Genomic DNA, 16,618 nt, shown 5'->3' on the forward strand with positions numbered 1-16,618 from the left:
GGAGAAAAAAAAGTCTGGGCAATTTGAACAACTTTGGTGGCGGCGGGTTAGCTAGCGCTAGAGCAGGGATTTCGGGTTTCCGAACGGGCTTGGAGTTGTCTGATTTGGCTGAGGCTCTGCAGGGACACGCAAGAGGCGAGGTGCCGCTTGTTCCGACAACCGGGCGGGCAGACTGGCAGCGGCGACGCGCGGGGAGAGCTAGCCCTGTCATCTGGGGGGTGTCGGCGGGAGTGGCCCAGCCAGTCCGACGGGTTTGTGCCGGGAGCCGCGAGCCCTTGCCAGAGGCGCCTAGGCTGTGCCGCTTCGCGTCTGTGCGCGCCCGGGGCTGCGTCCGGGCTCCCGCTCCCGGAACCGGGTCCAGGGACCAGGCGAGATCGGAACAGTCGCAGGCGAGGAGCTCACGGCCCCGAGGTCCTAGGGAAGGCAGCTAGCGACCGGGCGGAAGACAAGGGTTGGAGAAGCGGGCGGACCGGTCTCAGGCGGGACGCCTGGTCATGGAGGAGCAGCGCGTCAGCGGGCAGCCGAGTCCCGAGTCCCAGGCCCCGCCGCGCAGCAGAGAATCCCGCGGCCGGAGAGCGGCGGGAAGCACCTCCCAGACGCAGAACCCGGTGGGCAGCCGCGCGCGGGCCCCGGGAGCTCCAGCCCGCGGCGCGCGACCCCCGCTCCATCCCGAGGTCTGCCCTAGCCTTTTAGGTCCGATTGTCCTCCCTCGCTTCCTCTCCCCTCCCCCTCCCCCGCGGGCTCCCCCTCCGCAGCTCCGGCTCGGCCCCCTCCTCCCCCTCCCTCCCTCCTGCCCTCCCTTCCTCCTCCCCGGAGCTCCCTCCTTCCTCCCTCCCTCCCTCTCTCCTCTCCTCTCTCCTCTTGTCGCCCACACTTTCTTTCTCGCGCACGCACGCAGACACATCCTCCCTCTTCGCGCTCTCGCCCCTCGGCCTCCCTCTCTCGCCTTCTTTCTCTTTCACTTTTGCAGGCCCTGCAACCTTTTAAAATGTTGCCCCTTCGCTGTGATTCGCCAGACGCCGCGCCGCGGCCCCCCGCACGCTCGCCCGCTCCCTCCGTCGCCCGCTTTTTGTCTCTCGCGCACCCTCTCCCCACCTCCGATTTGCTACACTGAGACTCCCGTCAATGACTGCATTGAGAGCCGGCTCCGGCGCGAGTTGCCTCTCCGCTTCACGCTCGATTTCCAGGCATTCTTCCCTTATTAAGTATTCGTGTAATATTAATAGTCATGAATATCTGCTATTAGGAGGCTCCAGGAACGCTGCCCAGCGCGGTTATTAGAAGCTGAAGTGAAGCCGCCGCTAAGAAAAGAGGGGAGACACGGATTAAGGAACACTCACAGACACACACACACTTCACACACGCACGCACACACACACTCACACACACTTTTCTCTCTCTTTTTTTTTGCATTTTTTGTTTGGTTGGTGTTTTTGTTTTTTTCTTAAAGAACTTTGAATCTTAACCGATCGCGGCAGGATCGTGGGTTTGACCAGCTGAAGGCGCCGCGCGACTCGGTGGTACAAGTTCGGATGGATCCGAGTGGGGCTCCGGCGCTCGCGGGAGCGTCCGCGCGGTGACTGGAGTCCTGGGTGGCGCGGGGCTCTCAGAGTCTTTTGTGTGGGGCTCTCTCGGGCCGCCGGGCCGCCGGGTGCTCCAGGCGTGGTGGTTTTTGGCATTTTTGTTTTGTTTTTGTTTTTGTTTTTTTTCCACCCTGACTGGTTACCCCAGACTCTTCGCAGATGTTAGTTCACAGTTTTTCAGCTATGGTGAGTCCCACCCCACCCCCACCCATCCCTGTTTCCTTAGGAATTCTGTTCCCGAAACCCGCAGCCGAATTACTGCCCGAGATCCAGGGCTTCTCGGCCCGGGTTCCTTGTGGACAACTCTTTCCATTTGCATTCCTATCCCCCTTTCCTCCTTACTCTAGCTCTTTCCATCCCCCAAAACCAACGCGTCGTCACTACCCTATCCCTGCTGGACCCCTCGGCTCACGCAAACCTACCCCGCAGCTCTTTCCCTGGGCCAGTTTCTCGCCTGGTTCCTCTTTATTTCCTTGTGTCTTCGCTTGTTCCAGCGCCGCTCTCCACTTCTGATGCTTAATCCGTCTGTAGGGGAGTGAAAGACGCCGCGGTGCGTCCCCTAGCCCGGGGCCTTGAGGCTGAACCTTGGAGGGTTCCGGGTCTCTGGAACCCACTCTTGGCTTGCTTTGAACGTAAAGTTAGGGGTTTCTTTTGCCCTTTGGGGCTGGGGTGGAAGGGGCGGGGGCCTCCGCCCCGGGGTGCTCCTCTTTCTTTTAAAAAGAATCCGGTAAGGCAGATCTGTCTATTTTAAACCCTGGCTCGGCGTCCCTTACTCCCCATTCATATCATAAAACAACCCTGCCGTGTAAAAACCTCCTAACAGAGGAAGCTGAAAAGACAGACCCCCCCCCCTCCGCCCCACTTCAACCATGCAGTTAAAGCCTTTAAGCTGGTAATTTAAACGTGTGCTTTCTTACGGCCCCTGTGCGAAACATGTTTCTATTTAAATAGTCGTGAAATGGTAATAGTCTTTGAAGGTTTATGATTTTCCCCCTCCAGATTAAAGGAAGAGTAAACAATAACGCAGTGGCAGACAGGTTCAGATCCGGGAAAAGCAAAGGCCGCTTCTGCTGTTTAATATTTAGTGGCTGTTTGAATTTTGCTTAAGGGAGGTTTGGTACTGCGTGTATTAAGGGCTATACTACAGGACATCCTTTTTGCATCTCCTTTCCTCCTTGGAGAAGAATGTCTGGGAGAGTCTGCTGTACCCCTAGATATACATATTCTGATTTCTTTGCGTGTTTTGGAAAGGCCTGCTCCACTTCTTGGGTATTTTCCAATGCGAACAAATGTAGCATAGACACCCCCCCCCCCCCAGCGTCCTGCGGAGGGGAATGGGTGATTTCCCCACAGCGGCTTGGGGAATGGATTTAGTGGGGGCAGCTAACTCTGCGCTCATTTCTTATTCTTTCCCTTTCGTCTTGCTTTCTTCCAGGACCGTCACGACGGCACCAGCAACGGGACTGCACGGTTGCCCCAGCTGGGCACTGTAGGTCAATCTCCCTACACCAGCGCCCCGCCGCTGTCCCATACCCCCAATGCCGACTTCCAGCCTCCCTACTTCCCCCCGCCCTACCAGCCCATCTACCCTCAGTCGCAAGATCCTTACTCCCACGTCAACGACCCCTACAGCCTGAACCCCCTGCACGCCCAGCCACAGCCGCAGCACCCGGGCTGGCCCGGCCAGAGGCAGAGCCAGGAGTCTGGGCTCTTGCACACGCACCGGGGGTTACCCCACCAGCTGTCGGGCCTGGACCCTCGCAGGGACTACCGGCGGCACGAGGACCTCCTGCACGGCCCACACGGGCTCGGTTCCGGGCTCGGGGACCTCCCGATTCACTCCTTACCTCACGCCATCGAGGACGTCCCGGTAAGAGGCGGTACTGCGGGCCGCGGGGAGGGAACGCAGCCCTAGGCTCACCTGCCCTCCCGGAAGCTTCACGGAGCCCAGGCCTGCCGGGCCTTGGTTTTCCTCAATAATAATTTAATTGGGACTGGAAGTGATATTCACTTAAATCACTGGATTTAAAGATGAAAAAGTAATTGAGAACAATGCTTCCTGGGGCTCGCACAACAATGCCTGGGTCACCACTTCGAGCCAACACAGAAAAAGATCAGGCGTTTGTCACCTTTCATTGTAGCGTCTCTCTCCTTGACAATAAATTGTGTAGATTGTGGGGGAGGATTTAATTCCATTGCTGAATGTGTCGTGGGGATTTCTCGCTGTTCTAGGAGAGAGGTTAAATTTAGCCCAGAGAGCTGCTGCTCAAAGGCGCTCACAAAGTAAAAGAAAGTGTGAGAGACTCAGGAAAAAGGTCCTTGAACCGGGTTTTATAAGCATTAGTGAAACCCAGAAGTTATGCCTCCCCTATCCTGATCAAAGGGAAGCAAGTAGCAAATCCAAGCACAGGGACCTTAAAATGCAGCTTTCTTCTCTTCCTGGGGGTGCTAAGTGGTGACCTCATAAATCATTAGCTAGGTTCCCAACGCCTATCAGAATCTGCTACACTGCATATTCAATTAAATGTTTGGAGACTATTGGGCGCTGCGTTGAGTTCTAATTCAGTTATCAATAAATACGGTTTAAAATGATTTCTAAATAAGGACGGCCTCAGCACATGTACTGTTTACAATGTAACTCAGGCTATTGATAATTTGAAAATACTTTTTAAAATTAAATTGCAGCCAGCATCTCAACTTCAGCTCTATAAATTTATGGTTTTCTCACAATCTTCCTGAAATGGAATTAGTATATATATATATATATATATATATATATTTAATATATATATATATTAAACGCTGTAAAAGCTTCTATTAAAGGTACTTTTCTTTGGAAAGGAAATGTATCTGGATGTGATTTTTGCTTAAATGCTATTTCAAATTACTGCATCAAATATAGCAGCGGTATGTCTGTTGACAGTTTAATGATTGCCGAATTAGATTGTAAGGAAAACGGCCACATGAACTTACCTGATTGCCTGGCAGATTTAAAACGTTCTTGAAGTTCTACAGGAAAATAGAAAATTTATTACCTCTCTCATTTAGCCCAGTTAATCACTGAAATTTGTTAGTTATGCTTAACAGCCTTGCATGGAACACAGGAAAGCAGGCACTTGATCCAATGCAAGGCTTAGTGAGTTGTGTGTGTGTTGTGTGTGTGTGTTCATATTTATATGTTTTTAGAAAATGATGCTTAGTGAATCTGAGGCAATATTTCATAAAATTAATTTTGAACAAAACTCGAAGTTATGATTATTTTAGTTTTCGTTCTCATAGAGTCTCTGAATTCTTTTCTTTGCCTGCTTTCTGGGAACACTCCAATAGCAAAATAGTATCTTAAGCCTGTGCATTGGAAATAGGTTTACTTCTGCAAAAATATCCTGTGGTTGGTGGGGATTCTTTATAGCTGTGTGGTCACTCTTTGTGCTGAAATTGGTCAGTAGGAGAAATTTACCAAATGATCATATAAAAACAAGAAACTCAGTTGCTGTTCTTCCCACCCTCCCCCACCTTTCAAGGGAAAAAAAAGATCTTTCAAAGGAATTTGGGTCAGGAAAAGGGTTGTTTTCAATTTTCTCATTGCTGCCACAGTTAACTTTTAATAAGAATGACTGCTAAATATTTAAGAAAATCAAGTCAATGGTGAAAATTATTTACTCATTAATATCTCAGTGGGGTTTTAAACTTAACAGTCTTCTCTGTTTGGACAAGGTCTAGCTAGAAATAACAGAAATAAAAGTATTATGCCACAGTACATTTACTTTATGGGTTTAGGGTGCATGCATAAAGGGATCATATTTCCCCATATAGTTAAAACACAAGAACTGCAGCGGTAGTCATTTCTGAACATTTCTCAATTTAATTATACTTAAATCCAGAAGCACTTTAGGCAAGTTACAAATGAGAGCATTGAGTATAATAAAACCTGTAATAAAGCAACTTAGTACCATCCACCCGGAATCATTGCGATCAGGCACAATTAACAGGAGCATAAATCCAAGACAGAATGGAAAATGTTCGAATCAGTATTATTGTTGGACAAAGACTAGAGAAGGAAGTAATAGTTTTTTAAATGGCAATGCCTGTGCTTGGTAACGATTGCGAAATCTTCTCTCTCAGCAACCCTGGTGCTAATTTGTAAACACAGCCAGACATTATATTGCCTGTCAGTTTCTGCATTAGAAAACATGATTTCATTTTACTTTCTAATCATGTTTTGATTCTAGCACACACACATACACACATGCACACGTATACCCATCCATCTGTAAAAAGAGAGGGAGACGAGAGAGACAGAGAAGGGGGGGGCGCCCCACACTGCTGCTGGACAACGGGAAGGCAGCCTCAGAGGCTTTTTGTCCCTGATAGTTCCATAGTTCCACATTCCTGCCAGATTTACTGTAGGCAGCAGCTTTTTTTTTTTTAAAAAAAAATTATTTCTAGTTTTCCTTGAGTGAAGGTGTGTGTGTGTGTGTGTGTGTGTGTGTGTGTGTGTGTTGGTGCTTTGTTGCGTTACCTGCTGGGTTTCCAACAATCTGCTCTTGCTCCCGCCCCTGTCATATCTTCTATTGTGTTTCCTTGGCCTTGGCTGCCTGTACACTGGGATCCCTGAGGTTCCTGAGCTGCTTAGAGCTGCTAAAGCTAGGTATATTTCTAAAGGTTGAGATGCCTGTGAGAAAGATTAGGAACTCCCAAACTTCATTTAATTTTCAAAGAAAGTTTTATTCCCCTTCCCGTCCTCTTCAATGTGGATTATCTGCAGGGGTTGTGGCGGGGGGGGGGGGGGGGGGAGAGGGAAAAATGGGCTGTGGGCATACAGTGAAACCTCTCGAGTTTTAAACCTCTAAATTCAGTAAGCCAAGATGAGATGTTTATATATAAATGTCATTATGCGGGGGGGGGGGCACTCCCAGCCTCCACCTTCCCCTCCCCCACCTTCCAGGGAATATTCATTTCCTTTTGTTTTGATTATACACTTACATTCATGTGTATCCTTTTGTTGCAGCATGTAGAAGACCCCGGTATTAACATCCCAGATCAAACTGTAATTAAGAAAGGTAAGCCATTTCCTTCTGCATTCCAAGCATGTCCTTACAGGCAGAGTGCTATTTAAAAGAACTTTCCGGGCTGTATTTATTTTTTTTCAAATAGGATTTCCTAAAGGCTCAGAATTAGCAAATAGATAGGCACAGAAGAACAGCGCTTAAAGAACCGGCTTTCGGGATCTTGGTAATGGCAACAGGCTAGCTTTGTTCAGATCACGATTTCGGCGCTGAATTTAGTTTAATCATATTTGGACACAATGAAATGTGCCATAGTTGACCTGATTTGGAAGTGGCATTTCAATTTGGAAATGGTTTCATAGTTAATTCATTGTGTGGAGTTAAAGGCCATGAGGGTTAAAAAGTGTATCAAGCTGAAATAATACAAATAATTTAATATTAATGAAAAGACAGATGAAAAAAAGCACTCTATTGGGGGAAGAAAACTTGCATGCTCTCTGATTTTGTTTCTAGTCTCTTGATGGAGTCTCAGGGCTTTAAAACTTGGAGAATTAGGTTAACAAAAATTTAGCTTTTGGTCAAAAGTGGCATCTTGAAGATGCCACTATTGACCTACGTATTTAGAAAAGAGATTGTTAAAAATGTGTTACGTGGTTTGAATGAATTTATCATCTGCATTGTGCTTAGTGGGCAGAAATAAAGTTTCTTGCATTAAATGCAGTAGCAGTATTTTTTTTTGTTGTTATGGGGGAAATAATTTCAGGGTTCTAGGCACCACCAGAGGACGATGGTAGAGAAAATGTTCTCATTTCTAACTCCAATCAGTATATTGTTAGCTAGTTTAAAGTTTCATTTTTTGCATTTGTGAAGTCTTTGTCATGTCAAATTAGATGTACAAGGGATAAATCTTAAGAGGTGCTCTTTCCAAGTCGACATGATAATTGGCTCTTTTATTAGTAATCTCTCAAGAGTTCGTTTAACTCCTATTGTCTCTATTAGCCTCCCCAGAGCTATTAATGTCACAAGTGATCTATCCAAAACCTAGAGTCCCTCACCTCCCCATACGACTAGAATATCCCCATTAGCAAAACAAAACAAACAATAACAATAACAAAAAACATGAGAAGCGTTGTGATGAGACTGTGTGTTTATTATTATATGTCTCCATGTGGAATTTTAAGACTCAAATGCATTGTACTTAAATGGTTGCCGATGCATCTGAATTATATTGGTGTTAAGAAATAGACACCTCGTTTTGCTTGAATTTGTTTTCTAACAATGGTAGGTCCAACAATGAAGAGCTTATGGTTTTAACTGATTGGATGTCCTATCCCCTATCCCTTTGAAGGGACTTAGGCAGACAGGGTTCATTTAGTATTTGCTCAACAAAAGGTTGCATTCCTAGTGTTCAACTGTAGGCCTATTCTTGAGTCCCGTTCAAAACTGGGCTTGGAATGATCTCCAAAACCCGAGTGTCTTTCAAAATGGAACATAGGGTCTATCGGTGAAAAGACGTTCGTGTTGTGTGTGACAACAGAATCCGCCACTTGCCAGTCAGCTAAATGGAATATTCATTTACTGGCTGCAGCAGCCATCGAAGCTATCCGCTGGTTTTAACGGCAATTTCTTTCCGCACTGAGCCTTTCGTCCGCAAAACCCGGACCACATCAACCCTGCCCTGGGGTTTGCACATGAAACCCACCCGCTGTCTCCCCAAACAAACACCATCTCCATCTCTCCGGAGCCCTCCGCGAGCCCCGGGGGTAGCGACAGCACCAGCCACCTCTAGACAGCTAGCAGCAAGGCTGATGGCAGGAAGCCTCTGCGGGATTCTTGAGCTGAGCAGCGCGCGGTCGGCCGGTCCCCTCAACACGCGCGTCTGTCTCCGCAGGCCCTGTGTCCCTGTCCAAGTCCAACAGCAACGCCGTCTCCGCCATCCCCATCAACAAGGACAACCTCTTCGGTGGCGTGGTGAACCCCAACGAAGTCTTCTGTTCAGTTCCGGGTCGCTTGTCGCTCCTCAGCTCCACCTCGAAGTACAAGGTCACGGTGGCGGAAGTACAGCGGCGCCTCTCACCGCCGGAGTGTCTCAACGCGTCGCTGTTGGGCGGAGTGCTGCGGAGGTGAGGCTCGGCCCCGCCCACCTCGCCCCGTCCCGCCCACCTCGCCCCGCCCCGCCCTGCGGACGCGGCCCCAGTGCGCCTGCGCGGGGCAGTAGCGGTCCGGCACGCTGGCAGGAAAAGGGGCGGGGAGGAGAGGGGAGCCTGGTGGGCGGGGCTAGAAATGAGGGGGGGGGGGGTGTGAGGCGGCGCGCCTGCGCACTCCGGGGACTCGGCTTTCTTCAGCACGCACGCGCTGCTCTCACTGCTGTGGGCTCAATCCCTGCCTTGACAGCCATGGGGCGCCGTGCAGCTGCCTTTTCCCTGGTTGCGCACAGGTTACAAGCTCAGGAAAACTTCTGGGCTCCTTGCTTTGCCTTACCACACTGTAGGGTCTCTGATGGGAACCGGCCGCCCTTGAGTGGAGCCTGGTTCCCAAGTAAAGCAAGAGAATGACTTCTGCTTGCTGCATGCTTCTCCTACCCTGGTTGCTGGCATCTCCCTCCTGAAGGCATCCCCTACCCCCAACCCCAGAGGCAATGGCTTTTGAGGGTTCTGATTTACTGTGATATGTGACAGGCAGTGATCAGGGCGCATTTCCAGTTTCTATTCATTATATGTAGTCGCTCTCGGGGACTGCATCCGTTAACAAAGGATTCTCACCTCTCTGAGGTGGAGTGAGCCCTTTAGTAGATAAGATTTCACAAGGGCCAGTTGTGTGTCCATCTCCATCTTAGAAGTCTACCCAACGGTGTGAGTTGTAGACTTACTATTAGTTTTGACCAAAAAGTATGTCTCTTACTATCTTCTCCATATAAGACCATAATTCACTGTCTAACTTTTCTCCCTGGAGGTGGGCCTTGGTGGGTACAGCCCACCTACATCCTCTTAGAGGGTTTTGCAGATTTAATATCAGCGACTCCCATTTTCGTTCAGTCATTTGTTTTTTTTTTCTCCCTGAGCTCTTTTACTGTCACAGATCTTTCTCTGCCCTCTGCTTTTTCCTCCCCTTCCCCCATCACCAATATCGGAGACTGCTTACCTAAGGGAGTATAATCTAATCCACACAATTAAAGAACCACTTGAGTAGGGAATAAAATCTGAAATTAATTAATTTGCTGTTTTATTTAAACAATTTATCTTAACCACTTTCTGATTATGGGAGTCTATTTAGACATCTATTTAGAAGTGCCTCCATTGTCTCTGAAATCGGGGAGACTTTTGAAGGCTGCTATCAGCCCTCATCCTTTTGACATTTCCAGTTACGCTCCTGACGTGGCGTGTAAACAGTTGTCGAGATGCATTTCCCATTGGGACCAAAGCCAGAGTATGAAATGTGAGCGTGATGATAACTTTGGTTACTGGGAACAACCTAACAGCAGACCTTGTGAAGACAATTTAAAGACCCCACTGGGCTTTATGTTCTTGTAGCAACAGGGAAAACACGCAGCTATCAGCTGATCTCAAGAATGTCTCCAACTCCAGAGTTCAGATGTGTGTGTGTGTCTGTCTGTGTGTGTTGTTCTTCAGAGAACTGGAAAGTGAAAAGCTCCCAACCTGCCACAGTAGTTGCAACTGTAACTGAACACAGTGGGTGCTTTACAGTTGGACAAGCCTTTATCTCCTATGATCTTTCTGTACAGTTAGTTCCTTAGGCTCTTGTCCCCTGCCTTGGGGTCCCGCCTCTCAGTTTTTAAGAACATGTTTCAGGAAGTATTCAAAATGGCTTTAATGTGACGAAGAGCAAGTCAGTATTTTATAAATCCCTGTCTCCTTGTGTTTATGAAACAGGGCGAAGTCTAAGAATGGAGGAAGATCTTTAAGAGAAAAACTGGATAAAATAGGATTAAATCTGCCAGCAGGGAGACGCAAAGCTGCCAATGTAACCCTGCTTACATCTCTAGTGGAAGGTAAGCGAATCCACTTGCTAACTAGAAGGGAATTGTTGTCTGGGCAAATGGATAATATTTAGTGGCCAGATATTGGAGTATGTTTTGTGGACTTGGATGGTTTCACCTTTCCATGGAATATAACTGTAACTGGAAGTGAGCAGAATTCTGGGATGTCAAGGAAAAACAAGAAACAAAACAAAACAAAATGTCCAGAACCTATTTATATACACTCATGCCTGCATGTTGCTCTTCCTCCCTCCACAAACTTGCCCTGTCCTCAGCACAAATGTGACCTAAACAATGCACAGATCTAAGAGTTACACACTCCCAGGGTTCCTGCCTCCTCTAAAGAGCTCAGCGGTAAATCACCTAAGTGATTCTGACATCTGCATTTGAGAAATGCGTGACCATTACTTCCTGAATTAATTTGGGAATCTTTGACCTGCATCCTGATTTAAGACCATCCTGAAAGCTCAGGGTTCAAAGCCCTTGTAGGTTGTTGTTTAATAAACATATACTTTCTCATCTCTTGCTTCACTGTGCTTCTTTCTCTCCAGGAGGGGAAGAAAGTGAGCAATTTTAGAATTTGGATGGTCAGATACAGAAGAGAAAAAGAGGCAGACACATTGTCAAAGAGTTTCTTGTGGCAGGTTTTTTAGCACACACCCTTCCAAATTCCTTAAGCCAAAACACCATCCCTGTCCAGTTATACAAAACCTGTCGCCAGAATCTGCTCACATTCCTGCCTCCTAGATTCCTAACTTTTTCTGATATTCAGTTGGTGTAAGGTTGGGATTCAGGGCTGGGGTGAATGCATGATTTTCTTGTGCTTTTCTTTGTGGCCTGTTATATCTCATGTTAATAGTAAAATAAAAAGTTGGTGATTTATTATTCCCAGGCAGTTTTAAGGCCGCATTCGTATTTCAGTGAGGCAGATTTATCTGATTTGCATAGTGTGTTGGGGGAGATACTGCCACTGCATACAAGTTTTTTTTGGAAGTTTCTAGAAAGCATCTGAAACAAATGCTTCTGGGGAGGAACGCTATGATTTCTATGTGTTAAATGGTGTTGAATATGATGAGAATGTAATTTAAAAAAGAAAAAAAACAATCCCAGCCATTGTTCAGGTCCCAAAATTCAAATACATTATATTAAAATAATGGTAGTCTGTAGAAAACCCACTATTCATATCCTACCCCCCAAATTATACATCATGCAAGTGGTGGTGGCAGCTGAGGATGGAGTGTGAGAGTTGGTCTGGGTCTGGGGGTTGAGAGCTGCAGTGGGGAGGCAGTTTCTGGAGAACTGTTATTGTTTGTGATCCGCTCCATTTTATGGAAACAAGCTCTGTGGAGAGGGCTTTGATGCTCTAATTGGCGCATGCGTTCTTCCGGAGCTGGAGCTAATGGCAGGAAGCCCTGCAGTAAAAACCAACTGGTTCAGGAAATTAAAACCAAAGATTCGAAAATCAACAACACAGACAGACTCAGTGGAGTGACCCTCAAATCCTCCTGGTTAATCGGCTTGGATGAACAGATAATTATATGTGATCAAGTTAAAATGTAAACTCTCAGTTGTTCCCTTGCTGAAAAGCTCGAGGAGTAATTATGAAACATCATTGATGAATGTGTTGAGAGGTGTGAGTTTGGGACAGCGGGGGCCATTTTCAAGCGGAAGTTGGGGAAACCAGTTAGGGATGGGTAGGGGGCAAAAAGGGAGGATTAACATTCTCAAACCATTTTGACCTTGTAAGCCAACTTGGCACTTTCACGGGTGAGTACAGTCTCCAGGTCTCACAGAGGAGAAATGTCTAAAGTAAGAAAACAAGGGGTTTCTGTTCCTTCCAACTTTTAGGGAAGAAAGTTAAGGGAGTTGGGCGTGGAGAGGGAAGGGAACTTTGATCCCAATTTCTTCCTTCTCTGGCCCTTACTTCTTCCCTCCTCCTACCTCTTGCCAGGAGAAGCAGTCCACCTAGCCAGGGACTTTGGGTACGTGTGCGAAACTGAATTTCCTGCCAAAGCAGTAGCGGAATTTCTCAACCGACAACATTCCGATCCCAATGAGCAAGTGACAAGAAAAAACATGCTCCTGGCTACAAAGTAAGGCATTTACCTCTGCTGGGTCTAGGCTGTTCACTGTCAAAAGAATCTTAGCCTGTGCTTTCTTCTCTTTTCCATTCTTATGGAGCAGCTTTTGCTGGGAATACTGAGGGCAGGGCACAGACTTGAATGAGCACAGTCTGCTTCCTCGAGGAAGCAGAGTGTTTTGTCAGTGTGCGCCCTGTGTTCCCCCTCACTCTAGTCTCTGTCTTATTTGCTAACTTTTAACTGAATGGGAGTGTGTGTGGTATGTGGCAGGCATGTCACTGAAAGGGTGTGGATTTGTGACAGCATTGTTTCATGGAAAAAAAACCCAACAGATTCAAGTCCTCAAAGGTACCCACCAGGCTAGCCTAGGTCCACATTTTGTCTTTATCAGCATGTTCTCCAAGGGCAAAGATGAAGCCGGGACCTGGAAAATGTGCCATCCAAAACTGCTGTACTTTCACCTCTAATCCGGATTCCATTTTTCCATTCTCTTCTAGCCTCCAAAGTTACCCCCCTCCCCACACACACACATGCAGAGACAGATAGCTGCACGGTCACACTTCACCTGTAGTTTTAGCCTACAGGAAAGCTGTCAAACGGGTTTCAAGATGGCCCAAGTTTATCTTCCTATAGGTGCCTGGGCTGAATAGACTTCTCCTGATTAAAGAGAAAATGACTGTCTTGATATGTTTTCTGGAAACTTAGAAGGCGTGTTGAGAAGTCCTTAATTATCCAAAGCTGGTGTCGACGGAGGGCACAGCAGCAGAGAATTGTGAGGCTGAGGCTTGGGCCTGGTGACATTGCTTCCTGGGTCACCATCGCAGGAAGGCCTGCTATAGAGCTGGCTTCCAGGGCCAGCCAGACTTCCTGGGTCTTTGAGACAGTCTGTCACCCGAGAGCTCACATTTTCTACTAGATTTGCTGACCACCAAATCACTGGGGCACCCCGTCTCTGTCATCCAGTCTTGGGATTGCAGATATAAGCCTTCAAGTTGGACTTTTGCATGAGTTCTGGGGATCCGAACTCAGGTCCTTAGCAGTATGGTCAAGCCTTTACCCAGTGAGCTCTCTCCCCAGCCCTGCTGTTGTTTTTAAAAAGCCAAATTTGCCTTTCTGTCGAAATTCAAACCTCACTTGGTTTGAAGGTCAGTGAGAGCAGACGCCAGTCCACCACCTCTGACTGTGGTTCCTTTGGGGGTGTGGGAGGCCAACTCCGGTGATATTTTGAAAAGCAAACTGATGGTTCTACAGTCCTGAAGAGGGACACTTGTGTTTCTAACTTCCGGTGCAACTCTACTTTGCCCTCATCTAGCCCTAGCCTGTAATATGCTTTCCTATGTTCAGGGTGTTTGCTGTGAATGAGAAAGATCCAGGCAGAAGTTTGTTGTGCCTGGGGGGTGGGGTGAGAAGGGAAGGTCTTTTTGAGGTAGGAAGGGGATCCATTTAAGGGAGGAGAGATGGTTTAGCAGTGACAGGCTTCATCCTTCTGAGTGCCTGGTCTAGGGTCCTGGGGGTGGTGGTGGGGCCTAGGTGGCAGAGGTGACCCGCAGGGAGAGATGCTTTTTCCTCTGCCTCTAAGGCCTGACTGGAGCTTCACCTTGCTCTCTGTTCCCAATGCAGACAGATCTGTAAAGAGTTCACTGACCTGCTGGCCCAGGACCGATCTCCCCTGGGGAACTCGCGGCCCAATCCTATCCTGGAGCCTGGCATCCAGAGTTGCTTGACCCACTTCAACCTCATCTCCCATGGCTTCGGCAGCCCGGCGGTGTGTGCAGCGGTCACCGCCCTGCAGAACTATCTCACCGAGGCCCTCAAGGCCATGGACAAAATGTACCTCAGCAACAACCCCAACAGCCACACGGACAACAGCGCCAAAAGCAGTGACAAAGAAGAGAAACACAGAAAGTGAGGCTCTCCTCCCACCCCGCGCCCACCCGCCTCACCGGCCCCGCGCCCCCCACTCGCCCTTCCCCCACCCGGCAGGTGACAGCTCCGGGACCAGCCATTCCTACTGCTGCTGCTACGCCGCGCTGCCGCGCCGCCCCTCGTCCCCGGTCCTCGGGACTGCTCTCTCGACTGCCAGCGAGGCAGCCGCTGCCTACTCAAGCGCCCTGCCTCAACTTCCCCATCAGCACCTACACTCCCTTTCCCTCATCTGGAGCCTAAAAGAACAGAACAGGTCCTGAAGCCAGCAAAGAAAAGTTCTGTCGCGTTTGTGAACCTTTTTTTTTTTTTAAATCAAATCAACAACAAACATTAAAACTTTTTTTTCTAAAAAAAAAAAGAACGTTAAAAAAATTAAAAATATATGAGCTTCATGGGACTAACTCATCGCCTTCCCTTGCATACTTCAGATTGTAGCCATACTTTAAAAAAAGGCAAAGAGGATGATGACATTTTTATCAGTATTGTGAATAAACTTGAACACAAATACAGAAGTTCTATGTCCTGTCTTCAGTTGTAGAGGTTGTCTCTGCAAGGTGCCCACTTGAACGTCCTCTGATGACACAATCCACACTTCTATAAGGGAATCAGTGTTCACGTCTCTGTATATATTTATTTATGTGTAATTTAATGGGATTTGTAAATATGGTGAGTCTGTTTTAAACCTTTTTTTTTTTATTTATCTGGTGATCTCGTTTACCTCCTGTTTAGTGGGTTTTGGAGCCTCCCTATTAGTTCTTCATGTGGTTTTACTTACTTAGAAACCCAGGGTTTGGGTGATTTCCCCCCTCCCCTTCTGGAATTCATGAATTTAGCCCCTTGGTAGCATGTTAATGATGATGATGAAACAGCTGAACAAAACTTTTTAAAAGTAAAATAAAATTTTATATATAATTAGTATTCCATTTAGATTTTCATTGAACTGAAAGGAAAAAAAACAGAGTGATATTGGGACATCATTGGAGAGATTTTTTTTTAATGGTTTGATAACCCTCCTATGGAATCGTGGGGAGAAAAATAAAGTTTATTTGAGTTCCTTGTGCTCCCTTAAAAGTGTCCTCTGAGCAATAAATGAATATTGTCTTTAAACCAAGGGTTAGGGATTTCTCTGTGCACTGCTCTCTCTCTCTTTCTCTCTCTCTCTCTCTCTCTCTCTCTCTCTCTCTCTCCCTTTTTGTTCAACTTCAAGCATTGGTGACCACCTGGTATTCTGCGTCTTCACTGGCCACTATTGGAAGCAGTTCTCGATGTACTGTGCTGAGTTGCGCTGGCAGTAGTTTCCATGCCTGTCAATGTATCATAGTCCTTTGTTGCCCAGATAAATAAATATTTGATACGCTTTATGTCGATTTTTTTTATTCAGTGGCTGTCTTTACCCAGGCGTATTTTTGTTCTTGGCAGTATTTTTTATTCAGTATGGTTACAGTAATTGAGTTTAACTCTCCCTTGGCAATTGCTCTTTGCAATAAGCAGCTGAACCCATTGTTTCCCTCAAGTATAATAAAAACTTACTTTCAACTTGGAGTTCAGAGCAGGGTATCATTTAGATATTCCACTGAGTCTGTATTCAGACAAATGACACAATAAAACCCAATGTATTCTTTTGGATAAAAGATTGTTTGTACTGCTAAAGGAATGACGTACTATTGCTTCCTGACTGGGGGCATTAACTTTATTATTAAAAATAAAGTTTTATTTTATTTATGTTGATCCTTTAGCTTTTCATTTGCATTTTGGAAGCCAACGTATTTAAGCCCTCAGAACTAAACGCTAGGAATGACAAAGCTGGTGGCATGTGGAAGGACCAAAGACGCTCTCCCTCCCATAACTGCATTCCAATCTGTCTCTGAAGAAAACTCAAATGGGAAATGATTAGTTCACTAGCACAAAGGAGATGCGCATTTTCATCTTCCCTTGTTTGCCTAGGCTTTTATGGCTTAAGCTAACCCTATTTCCCTGGGAGGAGGAAAGGTGCCAGAAAGGTACAGAGTCCACAAAAAGAGAGAC

At 47.0% G+C, this 16,618-nt stretch overlaps 1 protein-coding gene across 1 annotated transcript; it reads left to right on the plus strand.

Moving 5' to 3' along the window:
* The first annotated feature begins 870 nt into the window (after positions 1-870).
* Tfap2a (transcription factor AP-2 alpha) lies at positions 871-14,899 on the plus strand. The gene is made up of 7 exons (XM_075970953.1): positions 871-1,769; positions 3,019-3,453; positions 6,592-6,643; positions 8,481-8,712; positions 10,480-10,598; positions 12,538-12,679; positions 14,288-14,899. The coding sequence occupies exons 1-7, from the start codon at positions 1,743-1,745 to the stop codon at positions 14,574-14,576; spliced, it is 1,296 nt and encodes a 431-aa protein (XP_075827068.1). The 5' UTR covers positions 871-1,742; the 3' UTR covers positions 14,577-14,899.
* The last annotated feature ends 1,719 nt before the right edge of the window (positions 14,900-16,618 follow it).

The sequence above is a fragment of the Microtus pennsylvanicus genome, chromosome 4 (assembly GCF_037038515.1).
Source record: "Microtus pennsylvanicus isolate mMicPen1 chromosome 4, mMicPen1.hap1, whole genome shotgun sequence".
Lineage (NCBI taxonomy): Eukaryota > Metazoa > Chordata > Mammalia > Rodentia > Cricetidae > Microtus > Microtus pennsylvanicus.

Excerpts from the sequence above, each read along its gene's own strand:
- Tfap2a (XM_075970953.1), top strand. The coding sequence starts at position 1,743 with ATGTTAGTTCACAGTTTTTCAGCTATG. Across the intron at positions 8,713-10,479 it reads TTGGGCGGAGTGCTGCGGAG|GGCGAAGTCTAAGAATGGAG; the intron begins GTGAGGCTCGGC and ends TTTATGAAACAG. Across the intron at positions 10,599-12,537 it reads GCTTACATCTCTAGTGGAAG|GAGAAGCAGTCCACCTAGCC; the intron begins GTAAGCGAATCC and ends ACCTCTTGCCAG.